The 16,261-nt window shown below is 41.9% G+C and overlaps 1 protein-coding gene across 6 annotated transcripts in view; it reads left to right on the forward strand.

The window, feature by feature from the left end:
- The window catches only part of Fmnl2 (formin like 2), a 301,299-nt gene that overhangs the window by 192,329 nt on the left and 92,709 nt on the right, over positions 1–16,261 (forward strand). For all 6 annotated transcript variants that reach the window (XM_015993029.3, XM_015993028.3, XM_006974238.4 and 3 more), the window contains exons 3-4: positions 4,586–4,666; positions 9,897–9,973. In XM_015993029.3, the coding sequence (XP_015848515.1) occupies positions 4,586–4,666; positions 9,897–9,973 (158 nt within the window). The remainder of the gene's footprint in view (positions 1–4,585; positions 4,667–9,896; positions 9,974–16,261) is intronic.

Genomic DNA, 16,261 nt, shown 5'->3' on the forward strand with positions numbered 1-16,261 from the left:
TGTACAGTAAATCATGTCTGTGTACTATTGCAATATTTCCTCTCAGCTTTTCTGTGTTTGCTAATGTCAGAATTTCCCATTTGAGAGAGTGACATGGTTCCCTAGAAGACATGGAGCGTTCCTCTCACTGCCCGTCACTTAGCATCAAGCAGATGAGATTAGAACTAATTTGCAGATTAAACTCACTAATAGCAATTATACTGGTTGTAACTGTGGCTTAGTGGAGACCACAGTTTGCTTGCTTAGCCTTTGGGAATAATACCAAGTCCAAACTAATTCCAATTTCAAGGAAAAGAGCAATAAATAGAACATGTGTAGTAAGCTTACGTAACAAAAGGAAAGTTCTTCCTGAGTTTTCACTTGTGTGAATTATTGTGGAGTCAGTATAATAAAAACATTAAAATAGCATAGTACTGGCTTGTAATTCACTAGGGCTCTTGAAGCAATGTGTGTAGCTCTATTATACACTCCTGAAATAGGACCAGATAGGGGGAGAGACTCGGCAGTCAGTGTGTATCTTAACAATATTCATTTCTTGGCAAACTCTTGTTCAGATGTTTTGCTAAAATATCATTAGGTCTCAGAATAGTAAGGTATAAGACAAAGCTGAATGGAATTTCGTTTAATTTTAGGATTATTTATTCAAATACTGTTTATGGAGTAGAAATGATTGAAACATGCTTTTTATAAATCCAGTTCACACCAGATTCACCTCAGTTTCCCCTGTAATGATCCACAAAAATAGAGAAGGTATAAAGTTTGCAAGTAGTTTTCTAAATGAGTGGAGTGTCCGACTCTGAACCTTTCCACCTCAAGGCCTTCAGTGAGCAGCTCCCTTAGATTTACATGTTCAAGGTGGCAGTGGGGCCCAAGAAAACAGTTCAGCTGTTTTGAAAGGAACTAATGCTGCTTTTCTGAGTGTCTCAGACAAAGTCCTCAGCATAGCTGGGCTCCAAGTGCCGTAACACCTAATTACTCAATGCACCTGTGTTGTGGCCGCCATCATTTAGTTCCTTCCCGGATGGCTTTGCTTTTCTCATTCTGGTGGCAGTGAACTTGATCCCTAGCCACTAAGTGGCGTTTAGTAAATTCTAAGCAGACTCACCTTTGAGGGCGGGGCAGTTAATGAGAAATGTAATTATGAAGGCGGTAGACAGCTGTGGACTCAAGAGGGACCTAGCGTAGCAGCAGGTGCCCTTAGTACTGACGTGAATTTGACCAGTTTACACGCGCAGCAAGCCTGTTGTACCTCTGCCCTGGGCAGAGTGTTTCTTGTTGCTTGTGTGGTGTTTTTAGACTCTCAGAAGCTCATCTTATGTTGAGCATGGTGTCAAATGCCTGTAGTCCTCGTGGATGGGAGGCTGATGTAGGAAGACTTCACCCTGTCTCAAAAACAAAACATACTTGACACTGAAACACATGACATATCTGAGCTCCAAAAGAAACTCAGTTCTTTGAACAAACACTGTTCTAACGGACATTAACGGAGATAGAACAGGTTTCTGCTCTACTTTCATTTTTGTTGAGATGGAGGTTTACTGCACTGCCCAAGCAGGACTGGAATTCACAGTCCTCCTGCCTCAGATTTGTAAGTAGCTGAGATAACATGTTTCCACACCCACAGCTTATTTCACTTGAAAAGAAATTTATTCTATGAAATTCAAGATACACATGCTTATATAATATAGAAAAAAGAACAAGAGTCACAGAGTTGGAAACTTGAGCCTGAATCTTCCATGTAATACATGAATCTTGCATATAATATAATGTGTATACCCTATGTATGCAATACATATCCGTCTATAGATATAATACATATCATTCTAGATGACACCAAGGAAGTCACTCACTCACTTTCTATTCTTTTATCTATATAATACTTAATATAACTACCTACCAGTAAATAGTCTTGAATGAGCTAAGCCATTTAAAGAATAAAGTGTCATTTACAGATAGGTTAATCCTTGAGAAACAAAGTTCGACCCTGGATGAAAGGTGATTATGTTCCCAGACTAGAATGAAGAACATTTCCTTTACCAATGAGAAGTTTTCTAATCTCTCCCCAGGGATGTGTAATAATTAATGACAGTGTGCTGATCTCTTCTTTAGCTCTGTAGAGACACAGCTTATATCTGATCATTTTTGAATGAAGAGGAAATATTAATAAAGTGTTTCACTACATACTGCTTTACTTGATTATAAAATCTTAAGCAATATGGTATTTTATTTTAAATTTTATTTATTTATTGTCTTTCCCCCCCTCCCCCCCAGAGCTGAGGACTGAACCCAGGGCCTTGTACTTGCTAGGCAAGCTCTACTACTAAGCTAAATCCCCAATCCCTAAGGTTTATTTTTAATTAATTTATAATTGCCTCATTTCCTTCCTCCCTCTTTTTAATATTACCCATATCCACTGCTCCCTTTCAAATTCATGTCCTTTTAAAAATTATTATCGAGAATTTTTATAATCATTATAAAATAACCAGTTATTTTATAATTATATTACACTACTATATAATATTTACTATATTATATCTCATATAATAAAATATGTATTAATGCTTAATATTTGGTTAATAAAAGTTAAACAGATATGCCTGCTGAGTCCTTTTAGTGTTGCTTATATGTATGTTTTTAGGGCTAGCCACTCGGTATTGGAAACCAATTGGGGCTCATCTCTGGGGAAGACTTAATTTTCTCTCTCTTAGCAGTCGTTAACTGCCTATATCTCTTCATTTGTCAGTGGAGCCCTGTGAAATCTACCCTTTCACATTGGCATATCAACTGGTATTGTCGTTGTTCAGGTCTTGTTAGGCAGTCATGTTTTTGAGATTTCATGAGGTATGGCTTCCCTGTCATATTTAGAGGACACAATCTCCTAGCAAACTTCTGGTCCTCTGGCTCTTATAATCCCCCATTTTCTTTCATGATACTCCCTGAATCTTAGGTATAGGGCTGTGTTGAAGTTGTGTCATTTGGGACTGGTACATCACAACCAGTTGCTTTCTTTATTTTGACTAGTACACTATAGTATTTTCACTAGATATATCAGTAATAAGATCTTCTTTTCAATATAACAAAGTAATTGTTCAACATTTTAAAGTCTGTAACCAAGAAGGATTTAAGTGGATTAGGAAGAATTTAGTGATTTTGTGCTGGAGAAATAAATATTTCCCTCCCTCCCTCCCTCCCTCCCTCCCTCCCTCCCTCCCTCCCTCCCTCCCTCCCTCCCTCCCTCCCTCCCTCACTATGTAGCCTTGACTGGCCTCTTAACTCAGAGATATACCTGTCTCTGCTTCTGAAGTACTGGATTAAAGGGATGCATCACTACACCTGGCATAAATACACATTTCTATAAAGTAAACAACTGCTTGATTGTGCTGGCCAGTTGCTGCTGCTGTGATATTAGAAAATTCTCCCATAGAAGGAGCAGAAAGAAGATTAGAAATAATTACCGTGAATACATCTTTTGGGTTGTTGGGTGGGAAAGAACACGCACAATAAGAACCTTCCTTTTAGAGATGATGTATTTAAACTTTAAACTCGTCTTTCTTCTAGACAGGGTTTCTCTGTATAATCCTGGCTGTCCTGGAACTCACTTTGTAGACCAGGATGGCCTTGAACTCATTGAGATCTGCCTGCCTCTGCCTTCTGAGAGCAGGGATTAAAGGTGTGCACCACCACCACCACCACCACCACCACCACCACCACCACCACCACCACCACCACCACCACCTGGCCTAAATTTTTCATACATGTAAAACACAACATATATTCAGCTGCTCAGGCCCATATAGCCCCCCTCAGAATTTCCCTTCCTGAGTTTGAACCTTTCTTCCTTCAGTCTTTGACCTTGGCTTTGATCATTTCATGTGTTTGCATTATTGTGTGTTCTTATGTTCATTTTTGTGTGTGTGTGTGTGTGTGTGTGTGTGTGTGTGTGTGTGTGTGTGTGTGTATGCGTATGTGGGCATGTGTTTGGGATCTTCAATTTGAAGGCCACTTTAGGAACCTAGTAATGATAACATGCATGCTTGTTCACGTACTCTCATAATATTTCCACATTCCATCCACCCTTTCAGCAATTAACTTGTTACTCATTTTCAAAAGAAATTGGTTTTATCCAGTCTTGACTCAGATATGGTTATTTTTAAAGCTAACATATTCCAAAGTGAAAGATTTGCCAGTGTTGAAGATACCTCAAGGAACTCACTAGAAGTACACAGGCAATATGAAAAGCAATGGGCAAAGCATGTTCCTTCGAGTGGCAGCCGCACAGCCTGCAGGAAAAGCAGCCCACATTTAGATTTGGGAGGACATGGGTTTAGGTTCACTGTATCACTCACTAGTTGTGTTATGAAAGAGAATACTGCATTTTTTTTCCAGCCATAGTTTCCTCCTGTACAAAGAGATCACATGATCTATGCAGACAGAATATAATCAGAACGTGATAGTTATGAGCAAAGCCACGTTCACACTGGGATATGTTTGGTTATGAGTAGTGACATTAATGTGTTTCATGTGGCTGACTGTGGTATTCCTTCATACTGTTTCTGCTGTTTACTTAAGTCTGTGTTTCCCGCAGGAGCGATTCCAGGTAAAGAACCCTCCCCATACATACATTCAGAAGCTCAAAGGCTACCTGGATCCAGCTGTAACCAGGAAGGTAAGGGAGATATGTTTCCACTCTTGGCTGTTGCTTCTTCTTTAGTGGGCAGAGTCCTGCGTCATACTTTCTTTTGTGTTAGTTTTTGCCAGAGCTCCAGGCAAACAAGCTTTGGAGACCTTCATCTTGAGAAGACAAAGGGAAAAAACGTCTTCAACATGTCCCTCTGACAGCCACTGATATTGTCAGTTCCTATTGCTCAGAGTAGTGAGTCCAGTCCTGAGGTGCTTTGGCCTCTAACAAAGCAGGCCTTGCAAATGCAGTGTTTGTCCTTCATTACTTGGTGTACCCTTCTAGAACCCTGAAAAATCACTGGGGCTGTCCCCCCCCCCCCCAGCTCCTTACTGACATCCTGTATTGATACTTCAAGCAGCTTTCTCAGTCTCATCCTCAGGCTCAGCCCCAACCTGAGGCCCAGGCCCAGGCCCAGCCCCAACCTTAGGCCCATGCCCAGGCCCAGCCCCAACCTGAGGCCCAGGCCCAGGCCCAGCCTCAGGCCCAGCCTCAGGCCCAGTCCCAACCTTAGGCCCAGGCCCGGCCCAGCCTCACTTCCAGCCCCAGCCCTGGCCCTAGCCCAGCTCCTGACCCCAAGAAGGTAAAGAGGGAATAGCTGATTTCATTCTTAACCATCTCTCCTTGTACAAACAAGCTCTGCTTTGTGTGGCTGCACAATTGGCTTAAGCTGATGCCTTGTGGTTAAGCATGTCGCCTGGCACAGCCCTGCAGGCTGGGTCAGCCCTGGGATGGCTCAGGGCAGAGCTGTCCTGGATGACTGTGGGTAATGACACTTTGTACCAGATAGTGCTTGTTTCCCCTTGGCCTTTACAACTCTCGCTTTCAAGGCTTCTCAGGCTGAATTCCTGTGCTGTCAGTGGTGATTCATGGAGAAGAAAAGCACACTTCTGTTGGTTAGCTGTTTCCACGGTTTGGATCACTCTTCTCTTTCCTTTTTGGTTTTGATTCTCTCTCTCTCCACTCCGCCCTCCTCCTAACTTTTCTCTCTTTTCTGAATTTTTCCATTCTAACTCTTCATTACTCAAATTGTCACCCCACCCCACCCCCCAAAAAAAAGAAATGCAAGTGTAGCTCCCATTCCCCTGGAAGTTTCCTGAGTCTTTGTCCTCTGGTTTACTTATGGACAAGAGGTGATTTCAACAATAAAAACGATGATTAAACTTTGAGATCCTGGCGCTGGAGAGATGGCTCACTGATTTAGACACTTGTTGCTCTTTTAGAGGACCTGGGTTCAGTTCCCAGCATACATGTGGTGACTCATACACGTCTGTAACTCTGGTTCTAGGATATCCAACAACCTTTTCTTACCCCTAGAGGACATCAGGAATACACATGGTGCACATACCTTCAAGCAAGCAAAACATACTCATAAAATAAATAAGTTTTAAAAAAGAAAATGGAGAACCACACTTTGGTTCCATGACATACAGTTTTTGAGTGTCCCGTGTTTCCCTCATCTTCTGTGAATGTGTCTGATAATATTTCTCTCCCTCAGAAGTTTGCTGACCATTTGTAAAAGGTCTGCATTTTTCACCCCCCTCCCCGAGCCCGTGCACTTCAAAAAGTAATAACTGCTTAATTCTTGTTAGTTTCTCTGATTTCTTGATCTGAGCATAGAGCAGCCTTAATTTTATAGGTTAGTGAATGTCATGACAGCAAGCACCTCACATACAAAATATACATTCCCCCCCCCCTTTTTTTAAAAAAGCAGTTTTGTCTATACTCTTTGTTTTTGCAAGAGTACTCAGTCTATACCAAAGAGTTCTGCTGGTCCTTTAGGAATCCCCAGACTTGAGTGTCCCAAAGTCACTAGGCATAATTGTCCTGAGTGAGTGGGGCCGAAATGGCAGCAGTTATATACAGAGTAAGTGAACTTTCCCTTCATGCAACATGCAGATCATTCTAGAAACTACCCCTCATTCTAGAAAGAAGGCATGCAATACACTTCTAGAAATGGTTGCCTGGGCTCCCAGCGCCGCCGCCGCCCCCCCCCCCCCCCCCCACCACCAGGAGGAGACAAAGAAAACCAAGCGGAAGAAGAAACCAGGGATCCTCTGTGTTAAATGTTTCACTCCTTGCTGGATCACTTACTGAAGAGGAATGGTCCTGGTGGAGGTCATATGAACCACTGATTTCTCTGTCCTGACCCATGTGTCCACCTGAATGTGCTTGTTTGGAGAAATGAACTGGATGTAGGATTAGCACCCCAAACCCCTGCTGTAGTAAGATTTCTGTCAGGACCTGCGAGTAGGAAACGATCTGTTCCGCACAACATAATTGTGATGCTTAAGCCCCAGAGAAAAAGGAGATTTGTTTGGAATAAGGCATGGTTTTCAGTTAAAATGAGCTTAAAATTCTCAGCTGTGGTCTGGTGTTGAGGAGTGTTCCAATCGGGCCTTTAAATTTTAGCCAGACTGTCTAGGCTGAGCAGGCTTCCTTTAACTGCGGTCAGGGTCCTCGAATAGTTCATTCATTAATCTTTTGGTCAAATTAAATAGAAGATACTTAATTTGCCCTTAAAAAAAACAGCAACAACAATCTCAAGCACATTCTGTTTAGAATAGCTCTAAATGAAAGCCCCTAAGGTAGGGAAGGAAGAGCCTAAATTAGGTATCTCTGAGCCCAGAACTCTATAAACTAGCCTCCTCATTTTATACCAGCTGTTATTAGCCTGTGCCTCGGGGGAGGCTGTCTTCATGTCTGCCATGGAAAGAGGTTACAGACCATGAAGAAAGGAGTCTGATCTTTGCTGACTCTATTTTTGTGAGGAAAAACTTGCAGTGTGGCTCACCCAGGCTCAGCTGCTTCCCTGGGCTATGCTGGCTGTCTTGTACCTGAGAGGAGAGAGAAGATGGGGACTGCTAGGTAGTGGATCCTCCCTGGCTCTTGCTTTCCTACTGGGCCTTATAGATTCAAGGTTTCTCTCTGAAGAGCTTTAAAGTCTTGTGGATGTATTTCAGAAGTGCAAAGTGTTAGCATTCACTGTTTGTGTGTTAGCCAAGAGGATGATAAGGCTTCTCTGCATTCCAAAATCCAACCGAAAGTTGAGCTCCTCCCTGGAGAAGGCAACACAGGGGTGAAGTCAGTTCAGTCTGTCTCTGTGTGAGGCAGCTGCAGAATTACAGTGCCCAGCATAGCCGGTGGATGCATCCAGCATAGCCGATGTCTGATGAATGCTCAGTGTTTGACTTAGTTGCCTTGGTAGGCTGTGTCTCTATTTGTGTGTATGTGTGTAGATAGCATCCATATCAGTCCACTTGTCTCTCCCTCCCTCTCTCCTCATGCCCTTTGGTCAGACCTCTACAACTAAATTATGTTTTCAGTACTACGCTTGTACTCTTTGTAGAAGATCATCAGGGGATGTCTTCTTTGAAGCTTGAGGAAGACTTGGGGAGCATCAGAGACTGCTGAGAACCTATCTGACATCTCTTAACAAGCAGCTTGGAGCATTGGTACCTTTAGCCAGTCCCCGTGTCCTGCTCCCTCTTTCCTGCCTAATCCCATGCTTAGTCTACTCATTGCAGGAAGGTGGTCTAGGAGATCTCTCCAAACCACCAGTGGCCTTAACATTTGTTAGGTCTTTCTTGGCAGCAGAAGCAGAACACATATCTTTTCCCCTTATACTTGGGATATTTTTATTTCCTATATCCCACTGTATATTGGTTACAAAAACCCAAGAAGATATTTTTACAATGTTTGCGATAACAGTTATAGCAACTTCAAGAAAGCAAGGGACTTTGAGAAGAGGAGAAGGGGCAACAGGAGCCTGCCTGTGCCAAGCAGTGTTGCTGGTCTCCATGGGCAACTGGTTCTTGTACTTGTGATGTAGCTCTCACAACCCCACAGTCTGGAATCATGCTGCCAACCTTCTTTTCCTTCTTGACTCTGAAGAGTGAGAGCCATGCTTAGTGGCCTGGAAATGGAGGCCTTTATTCTTACTGCACTTGGTGGCAGCAGAGGACAAGTCCTTCATAGCCAGAGCTGGAATTCACAGAGCTTTTTCCAGGGAGAAAGGAGCTTGAGGGGATCAGGCCACAGCACAGATAGCCTGGACCTTTTAAAAGAAGGCAATGCATGTCAAATTTCCTTCTTCCAGAGTAGCCTGAGACATTAATCACTGTTAAGGTTTTTGTAGGAAAATCATCTCCAGAGAACTAGTGGGCATAGCAGCCCATTTGAACCTTAGAGACTTCCTAGATTTAAAAGTGTATATATATATCCACTAGCACAGCAGGACTCATTCAAGAAAGGACAGGATAAATCTAGAAAGACAGGTAGGATCTTGATAGACAGGAGTGAGGAAGGGCATCCTAAATGTGTGCATGTGCACATGAGCCTTCATTACTGACCTTCCAAGCGAGGACTAGTTAGAAGAGCTAACTCTGAATGTTTGTTTTTGGAACATTACGTCAGGCCAAGAAGAATCAAGTCAAGACTGTTAGGCTCAGAACTGCTGTCTTTAGAAGGGCCTGCTTACAAAGTTGGCTATCAGAGAGAGTTCATTTGTACCTTCTGTAAAACGTAACTGAGCCTGAATCATTTATGAAAACTACACAGTCGATGCTGAAGACCTGATTTATTGCTGGAGTCTAGGATTGTTGCCTGAATGAGGCAGACTGTGCTAATGAGATCAGCCCCTAATGAAAACCCTGGCCACCCAGTCTCTGTTGCGCTTCATGTCTGCTATCATGAGTGACTCCTTGGGCAAGAGCACTCTTGAAACTTGAAAACCTGTGTTTGGTTTCTGGTACACTCATGTTGTCCTATGCGTCTCTCTCTCTCTCTCTCTCTCTCTCTCTCTCTCTCTCTCTCTCTCTCTCTCTCTCTCTCTCTCTCTCTCTCTCAGTTTTTTACCATTTAATCTTTCATTTCAATACATCATTGCCATGAATACCATGTGTCTCGAGTCTGTAGTCATCCTGGTGAATCATTGAAGCTTGAGATGGTTTGGGGTTCCTGAATAAGAGGCATAATGGTGATTATTATTGTATATGTGGGGTAGGGAACATAGTCTACTTGGAGAGTGCATAAAATAAGTAATTTTCCTGTTCTTTTCTTGTAAGTTATTTTTTTATGATCAAGATTTATGTGCTTTCGAATAAAACAAAAGAAATGTGAGAAATACACTTTAGAAGATATTTTCATATGGCATTAAATTTATCATAAGCTGCAGGAGCATCAGGTACTAAGGGTCATATATCTTGTTGAATTATAGAAATTCAGAAGGCGTGTTCAAGAATCTACACAAGTGCTAAGAGAACTGGAAATCTCGTTGAGAACCAACCATATTGGGTAAGTGTGCCTCTATAACATGTTAGCACTACCATTTTCTGTTAGAAAGTGACTGAATCGTACTGAAGAATTGAGCATCTAGATTTACTGAAAGACCAAGGTTCAGAGGAGGGGAGTTAGTCCCCTGATCTTGATTGTAAGAATCAATAGACACAGAACAGATAGTCCTTGACTTGGGTATGTATAGCAGTTCTGTGTTTACTTGCTTGGGTGAGGTAACTATGGAGGGCTGGTGACAAGTGCTTGGCTTCCTGCGTGTGTAACAGTGCTGACAGCTGAGGAGCGTTGGAGAGGGGCGTGAACTGAGACCCTTGCACTCTCTCCACCTTCAGGCTGCTTTCCATAATTTCTTCCCCGTCACAAAGGATGGCAACTGGAGGGTGTGGTCTTGGCGTTTCAGACATGTTTTGAGTCTTTTTCTTACATGTTAAACACTTGAGATCATGAAGTATTGCACCCAGGGAAAATGAAGTTCATGGAATCACTGCACTAAATATTTCTGAGAGTTCCTTTCCTGCATTAGTATGGTTGCTTTGCCTCAGACAAGTAGAGCTTTTTTTACATTTCTCCTTATTATTGGAATGACATAATACATAGTACCTTAGTCAGGTAGTTTATCTTCAAATCTGCATGATACTGGGTACCTTATTTTGTACTCTTGGTTCTTCGGAAAGTACGAGTCTTGCTTTGTAGACAAGTCTTTCTCTGCTTAGCCTTGAACTCACTATGTAGCAAGACTGGCTTTGGACTCAGAGAATTCCTCCTGTGTTAGCCTCTCAAGTGCTAGGAATATAGACATGAGCAAAGTATAGTAAAACATTGGGTAAGTATTTACATTTTCTGGATTTTGACTGTGGGTTTACCTTGAGAGAGAGAAGAGTAAAGACTATAGGCTTCAGTATTTTTCAAATGTTCCCTCCCCTCTGACAGTTCTTGCAGGTCTGTTGAACTAGAATTATATATCAATATTCTACTATAGCTCTGCTGAGTATTCTGTAAAATAGATATATGACATACATAGCAATTTGCTTCTGTTTTAGGCTGATTGATATAAGCTATTTAGATATTTAACTAGCATAGTTACTTCAAATTTTTATTTAAGTATGGAAATGATAGTGCAGGGTCCTACTGGGAGATTTTGAGATAGAATGCCCATTTCTAAAAGGCTACCTTGTCATGCTTGTTACCTTGAGAACAGAGTCTTCATAAAATTAACGGATTCTTGGTTTTGTCTCCAAAAATGGACTATGGAAAAACATCATAAAATCATGACTTTGAAACTGGGAAAAATTGTCTGACCTCATCTTCAAGACTCAAAGAATTAAGGACCTGAGATGGTTGTGTGAACTGCAGTGTCCACAGCTATAAGGCCAGTGCGTTGGCTCAAAAATACTTTGGTCTTTTTTTTCTGCCGTTTTTCCTAGCAGCCCTTTCGGAAAGAATTAAGGTAGTCAGGGCTCTGGGGTCAAAGCACTGAGGCTTGCCTGCCTCAAGATGGAGGTGGTGGTAGTTTAATACAATGGGGTACCTGAACTTAGGAAATTAAATAGCTCCTGCTATTTATGAACCAGGAACCATAGTCTATTTGATAATGGCCCAACTCTAGGCCTTTGAGAACTCAATTCTCAACTGAAAATGGTGGAAAATTTTTCACCAGGATTTCTACAAATTGTTGAAAAGCATATCTTCAAGCATTGCTGAGATAATGTGAACTAGCCCATCAAGTGCTAAAGCAGGAAGTTCATTTCTAATACAGAGTAGGCGGACCAGATGAGCCTGTGCAGTCTGCAGGCAGCTGGAGTGATGTGTTGTTTATGTTACAGTAGGCGTGCTGAGAGATGCTTCCTCCTTCTGTCTTCACCAGTTGAGATTTCCCCACTTGCCCAGTACTATGTGAGACCCTTGGAAAAGTGGCTGTAGCTGCAGAAGAATTCAAGGGGGTGCATTGTCTGTGTGCAAACAGTTAGCACACAGGCTCACATTGAATGAAAGCACACACCGGGATTTGACTTCGCTTGCCTATCTTGAACACTCGAATCTGAACCACTCTTTGTTCTGCTAGCTTACTGGCTTGACCTCATTTGATCAGAACAAAGTCTGGAGAATTACTAACTAATGAATTTATCGATTACCACCATGAGGAATTTTAGCATGCTATGATGGACAGGTCGTTTTTTTGTATTTTGGGTGAGATAATAGAAAGATAATTGGGCACCTGTTTGTATGATGAAGAGAGCTTGATGCAAGCCTTTGCCATGACCCCTTTATGACTTTGACCTTTGATAAGTTTAAATTACAGAAGCTCTCTGCACTTACTATGTGACCTAAATTAACCTCTCTTGTAAAATGAGAGTTAGCAGTGCGTGGCTCATAGGAGTGAAATGCCTTTTGTAGGATCTGATGCACGATACTCAATATATACCATCTATTTTTTTTTATAGTTTATTTTCTTACACTTGCTGAGGAAAATGTCTACAAATCAACAACAGTATACAACATATCCCTAAAGAATTCCAGGTGTAGAATGTGATTTACCTAAAATGATCTGAGCACTTAGGAGATTATGATTTTTCAGAAATTAAAAGCTGAAATTACACTTAAAATCCATTTGTCCTGAAAAAATTCTTCTTGGCACATGCTTGGGTTTCAAGGTTAAAGTAGTGAGTGGGCTTTGCTGAGGTGACATTCTGAGATGCAACTTTGTCATGAAGCGTTTGTTCTCAGCTTTGAGATAAACCCAAAACTCCATAAATGGAGCAATCTTTCGAGAAAGAAAATTAATTTTTTGAGCTATGTTGAAATAAGGCTTTGGCTAGGAATAATCCTATTCACTTACTGTTAGGAGCTATAGCATTGGAGAAGAATTGGACTATGACTTATCCAAACCCCTGAAATTACTTGAAATACCCTTGAAAAAGAACCGAGTATCATTACAACGCACTGGCAAGCAGCATGAGTGGGCAGAAGCCAAGTTGCGTCAGATGTCTGGGCGACCGCTGCGGTGGTGAGGGTGTGCTGGGGAGATTTCCAGCTGTAGTCCATGGGGCTGCGGTGTAGGTGATTTATTTTAATGCCATTGCCTGTAATGATGGAAAATTACTCCTCAGTCTGAATGCAAGGTCACAGACATTCTAAAAGATGTTCCCCTCACTTGTGTGGGGTTGAGACAACAGGCATGAAGAATGTAGCAAACTGGCCATTTCTTTGGGGAGGATGTAGAAAGGAGAGGCGCTGAGAGACTGCGTCAGGAAGGTCTGTTCTCCTTTCTGTGGGACAGGGAGGGCTGGAGCTGGACCTGGTCAAGGAGGAAAGAGAAGAGAATGGCCAACACTCTTCTAAGATGTGTACAGTGTGCGTGTGTGCATGTATGTGTGTGTACACACTCACATGTCTACCCTGTGATGAGTCCATTCTTACATGGTGCTGCTTTATGGGGAGACTGAGGTCAGCTGCTAATCAGTTTACTCCACTCCATGCCAGTTACAAGCACTGAGACTTGAACCATAATTTGTCTACATATAAAGCTTGTTGTCCACACCAACAGTCCCACACTTTTTAACATTCTGGACTCCTTTATTCTAGGTAATGGTTTTGAACTCCAATAAATTGTCATTGCTTATATGAATTGGACCTAGTAACATTTGCCATGTTAGAAAGTGAAACTGACAGGTTTTCAGTTTATTTAATATGTGATATTTAGTAGCAAACTTTTAATATATAAACATAAACACTGCTGTGAATATCAGCACATAGAACATTTCATGAACTATAGCTATTTAACAAAACAACAAAAATTCTCTGTAAAGGATAGCTTTATTTATTTCCTCATAAATAATTCTTGAGAATTTTCTTTCGTGTCTTTGTAACAGAAGGCTTCTGGGTTTTCATGACACTGTGTTCAGTTTGTTTTGATATTTATCTTTATTTGGTGTAGATGAAGAACATTTGGAAAATATGAGTTTTTAAGTGGCTTTTTCAGATAATTGTGGAGATTCTTGAGATAGCACACTAAAATTCTCTGAGTGAAAATGCCCAAAGGTGCTAATATGTCCTGCGTTCTGTCCAAATCCATTATCACATGCTCTGAGAGGATGTTTCTACCATGGATCCCATCACATGGTTCCTGTACCAATCATTTGGAAAGCAGGCTTGGTGAACTACACTGTTCTTTCCAATGACCTGCTCTGCTCTTTCCAACGTATCATTCTAAAATTAATTATTTTTAAAATCATTTTTTGTTAATAATCACTGCTGCCATTAGGTTACAGTTTTGGTTGTCATAAAGCCATCAAACTAATATAAACACAGTTTTCCTAAATTCTTTTTTTGTTTTTTTTTTTTTTTTTTTTTTTTTTTTTTTTGTGACAGGGGTTCTCGGTGTAGCTTTGCGCCTTTCCTGGAACTCACTCTGTAGCCCAGGCTGGCCTCAAACTCACAAAGATCTACCTGCCTCTGCTGGGCGGTGGTAGTGCTGGGATTAAAGGCGTGTGCCACCACCGCCCAGCATTTTTCTAAATTCTTAACTTTTATTTAAGCTGAAAATTTATCATTAGTGACAAACACTGCCCGTTTCCCCCTAGTCAACAGGCCATCTCTAGGCACTTTTGAGGAAATGTCTTTCAAATACCCAAAATGTTATCATCATAGTTTGTAAGTCGTTTTTACAGGTGAATTGGTAGTCCATGAAAAAATGGCTCCTTCTTTAACCCCTTCACGACTGCCCAGGTGCATGGATGGGCAGCAGATGGTTTTTATGTGGCCTCTAATTTGTCACAGAGAAACTGAGTATGATGTGTGCTTAAGCATCAAGCTTTAATAAATACTGGCTATGCTCCTCAGGGGGGATGCTACAGTGTTCGGTGGTGGGTTTGGCTCTGGGTGACGCTGACCTCTCTCTTGCCCCCCTGATTTCTCAGCCCCCTTCATTCCAGCTACCCACCCGGCTGTCAGTGTTCTCTATAGGAGCCTGGCAAAGGGGTAACACTGGTCCCTTCCCTTTGTGTGGCTTGCCATTTGCTTGACCTTGGGAGTTGTACCCCAGGAGGTGTTTTGAAGACTTAATTTTCTGTCTGAAGGAATTTGGCTCTAAGATTTGGGGAGGCAGGGAGAACAAAACTTTGAAACCACGTGTGTGCAGCCTGCGTTTCAGTATGATTGTTTGCATTTGCACGTAAAGCCCTTCTGTGGATACAGCCCCCCCCCCCCCCCCCGAAGTTTTTCTCATTATCCCTGTCTCTCCAAGCCTCCAAGCATCTGATTTGGAATATGCCTAAATTCAAATTTATAACATATGGTAATCACATTTGAATTTGCAAGGCACTCAGGAAGTAATACATACTGTCAGAGTCAGAACTAATTCTGTTTTCCAAAACTTATAATCACCCAATTTGAAACTGTTTGCCTATTGGCAGCATATAAAACAGTCTAGAGCATGCACAGAGACAAGAGAGCCGTACCGATGTGACAGACTTACTGTATGATCAAATACATAAGTTCACAGCATGAAGTATCCACACCCCCCCATTATTTCTATTTATCTGTGTGCATGGGGACAGGGCAGATGTGGAGATCAGAGGACAATGTGTGGGAGACAAGTGTTTCTTTGTTCTGTTGTGTGCGTCCCAGGGATTGAATTCAGGTTGTCAGGCTTCGACGCAGAGTCGTTACCTGCTGAGCCAAGTCTCTGGCCCCCATGTTCCTTTCAGACCCTGAGATTTGAGATACCCCTTTAACATCTGCCTTTTGACATCTTTGCCCATTTTCCTTCCTTACTCTTAACAGTTCATGGATGATCACTCTGGACTGTTCTCACCCATGCAGAATTTCCCAGTCAGAGAAGGGCTAGGGATGAAGAGGATGGGGAGAGAGAAGGCTGACTTGCTTTCCGTCCAAACCCTTGCATGGAGTGACTTAGCTAAGGGAGTGCCATGGATACACGAGGCAAGGTAGTCAGTGGTGAATGCCTTACATCTCAGTCTTTCCTTAAAGCACTTAGTCATGGTGGAGTGACGTCAAACACCAAGGAGGAGCCTGCAACTTTAGGACCAGAATCCGCTTTGTAATATTAAACCAGAGGCAAGTCATGCTATTTTAGGATATAAGCAGTGGGTTCCTGTCTCACTTTGAAAATTACCTTTCTGGGACTTTTGCTTATGGTTACCAAGTGAGACATCAGTTAGGATGTTGTTAAAGTAAAGAAGCAAACTAAACCTTATTCCTCCGTCGGAATCAGCACATTGAATCAAAAGACTTATAATAGACCTGCAGTCCTGGGCTATTTCCTGCTTT

The sequence above is a fragment of the Peromyscus maniculatus genome, chromosome 4, assembly GCF_049852395.1.
Source record: "Peromyscus maniculatus bairdii isolate BWxNUB_F1_BW_parent chromosome 4, HU_Pman_BW_mat_3.1, whole genome shotgun sequence".
Classification (NCBI taxonomy): domain Eukaryota; kingdom Metazoa; phylum Chordata; class Mammalia; order Rodentia; family Cricetidae; genus Peromyscus; species Peromyscus maniculatus.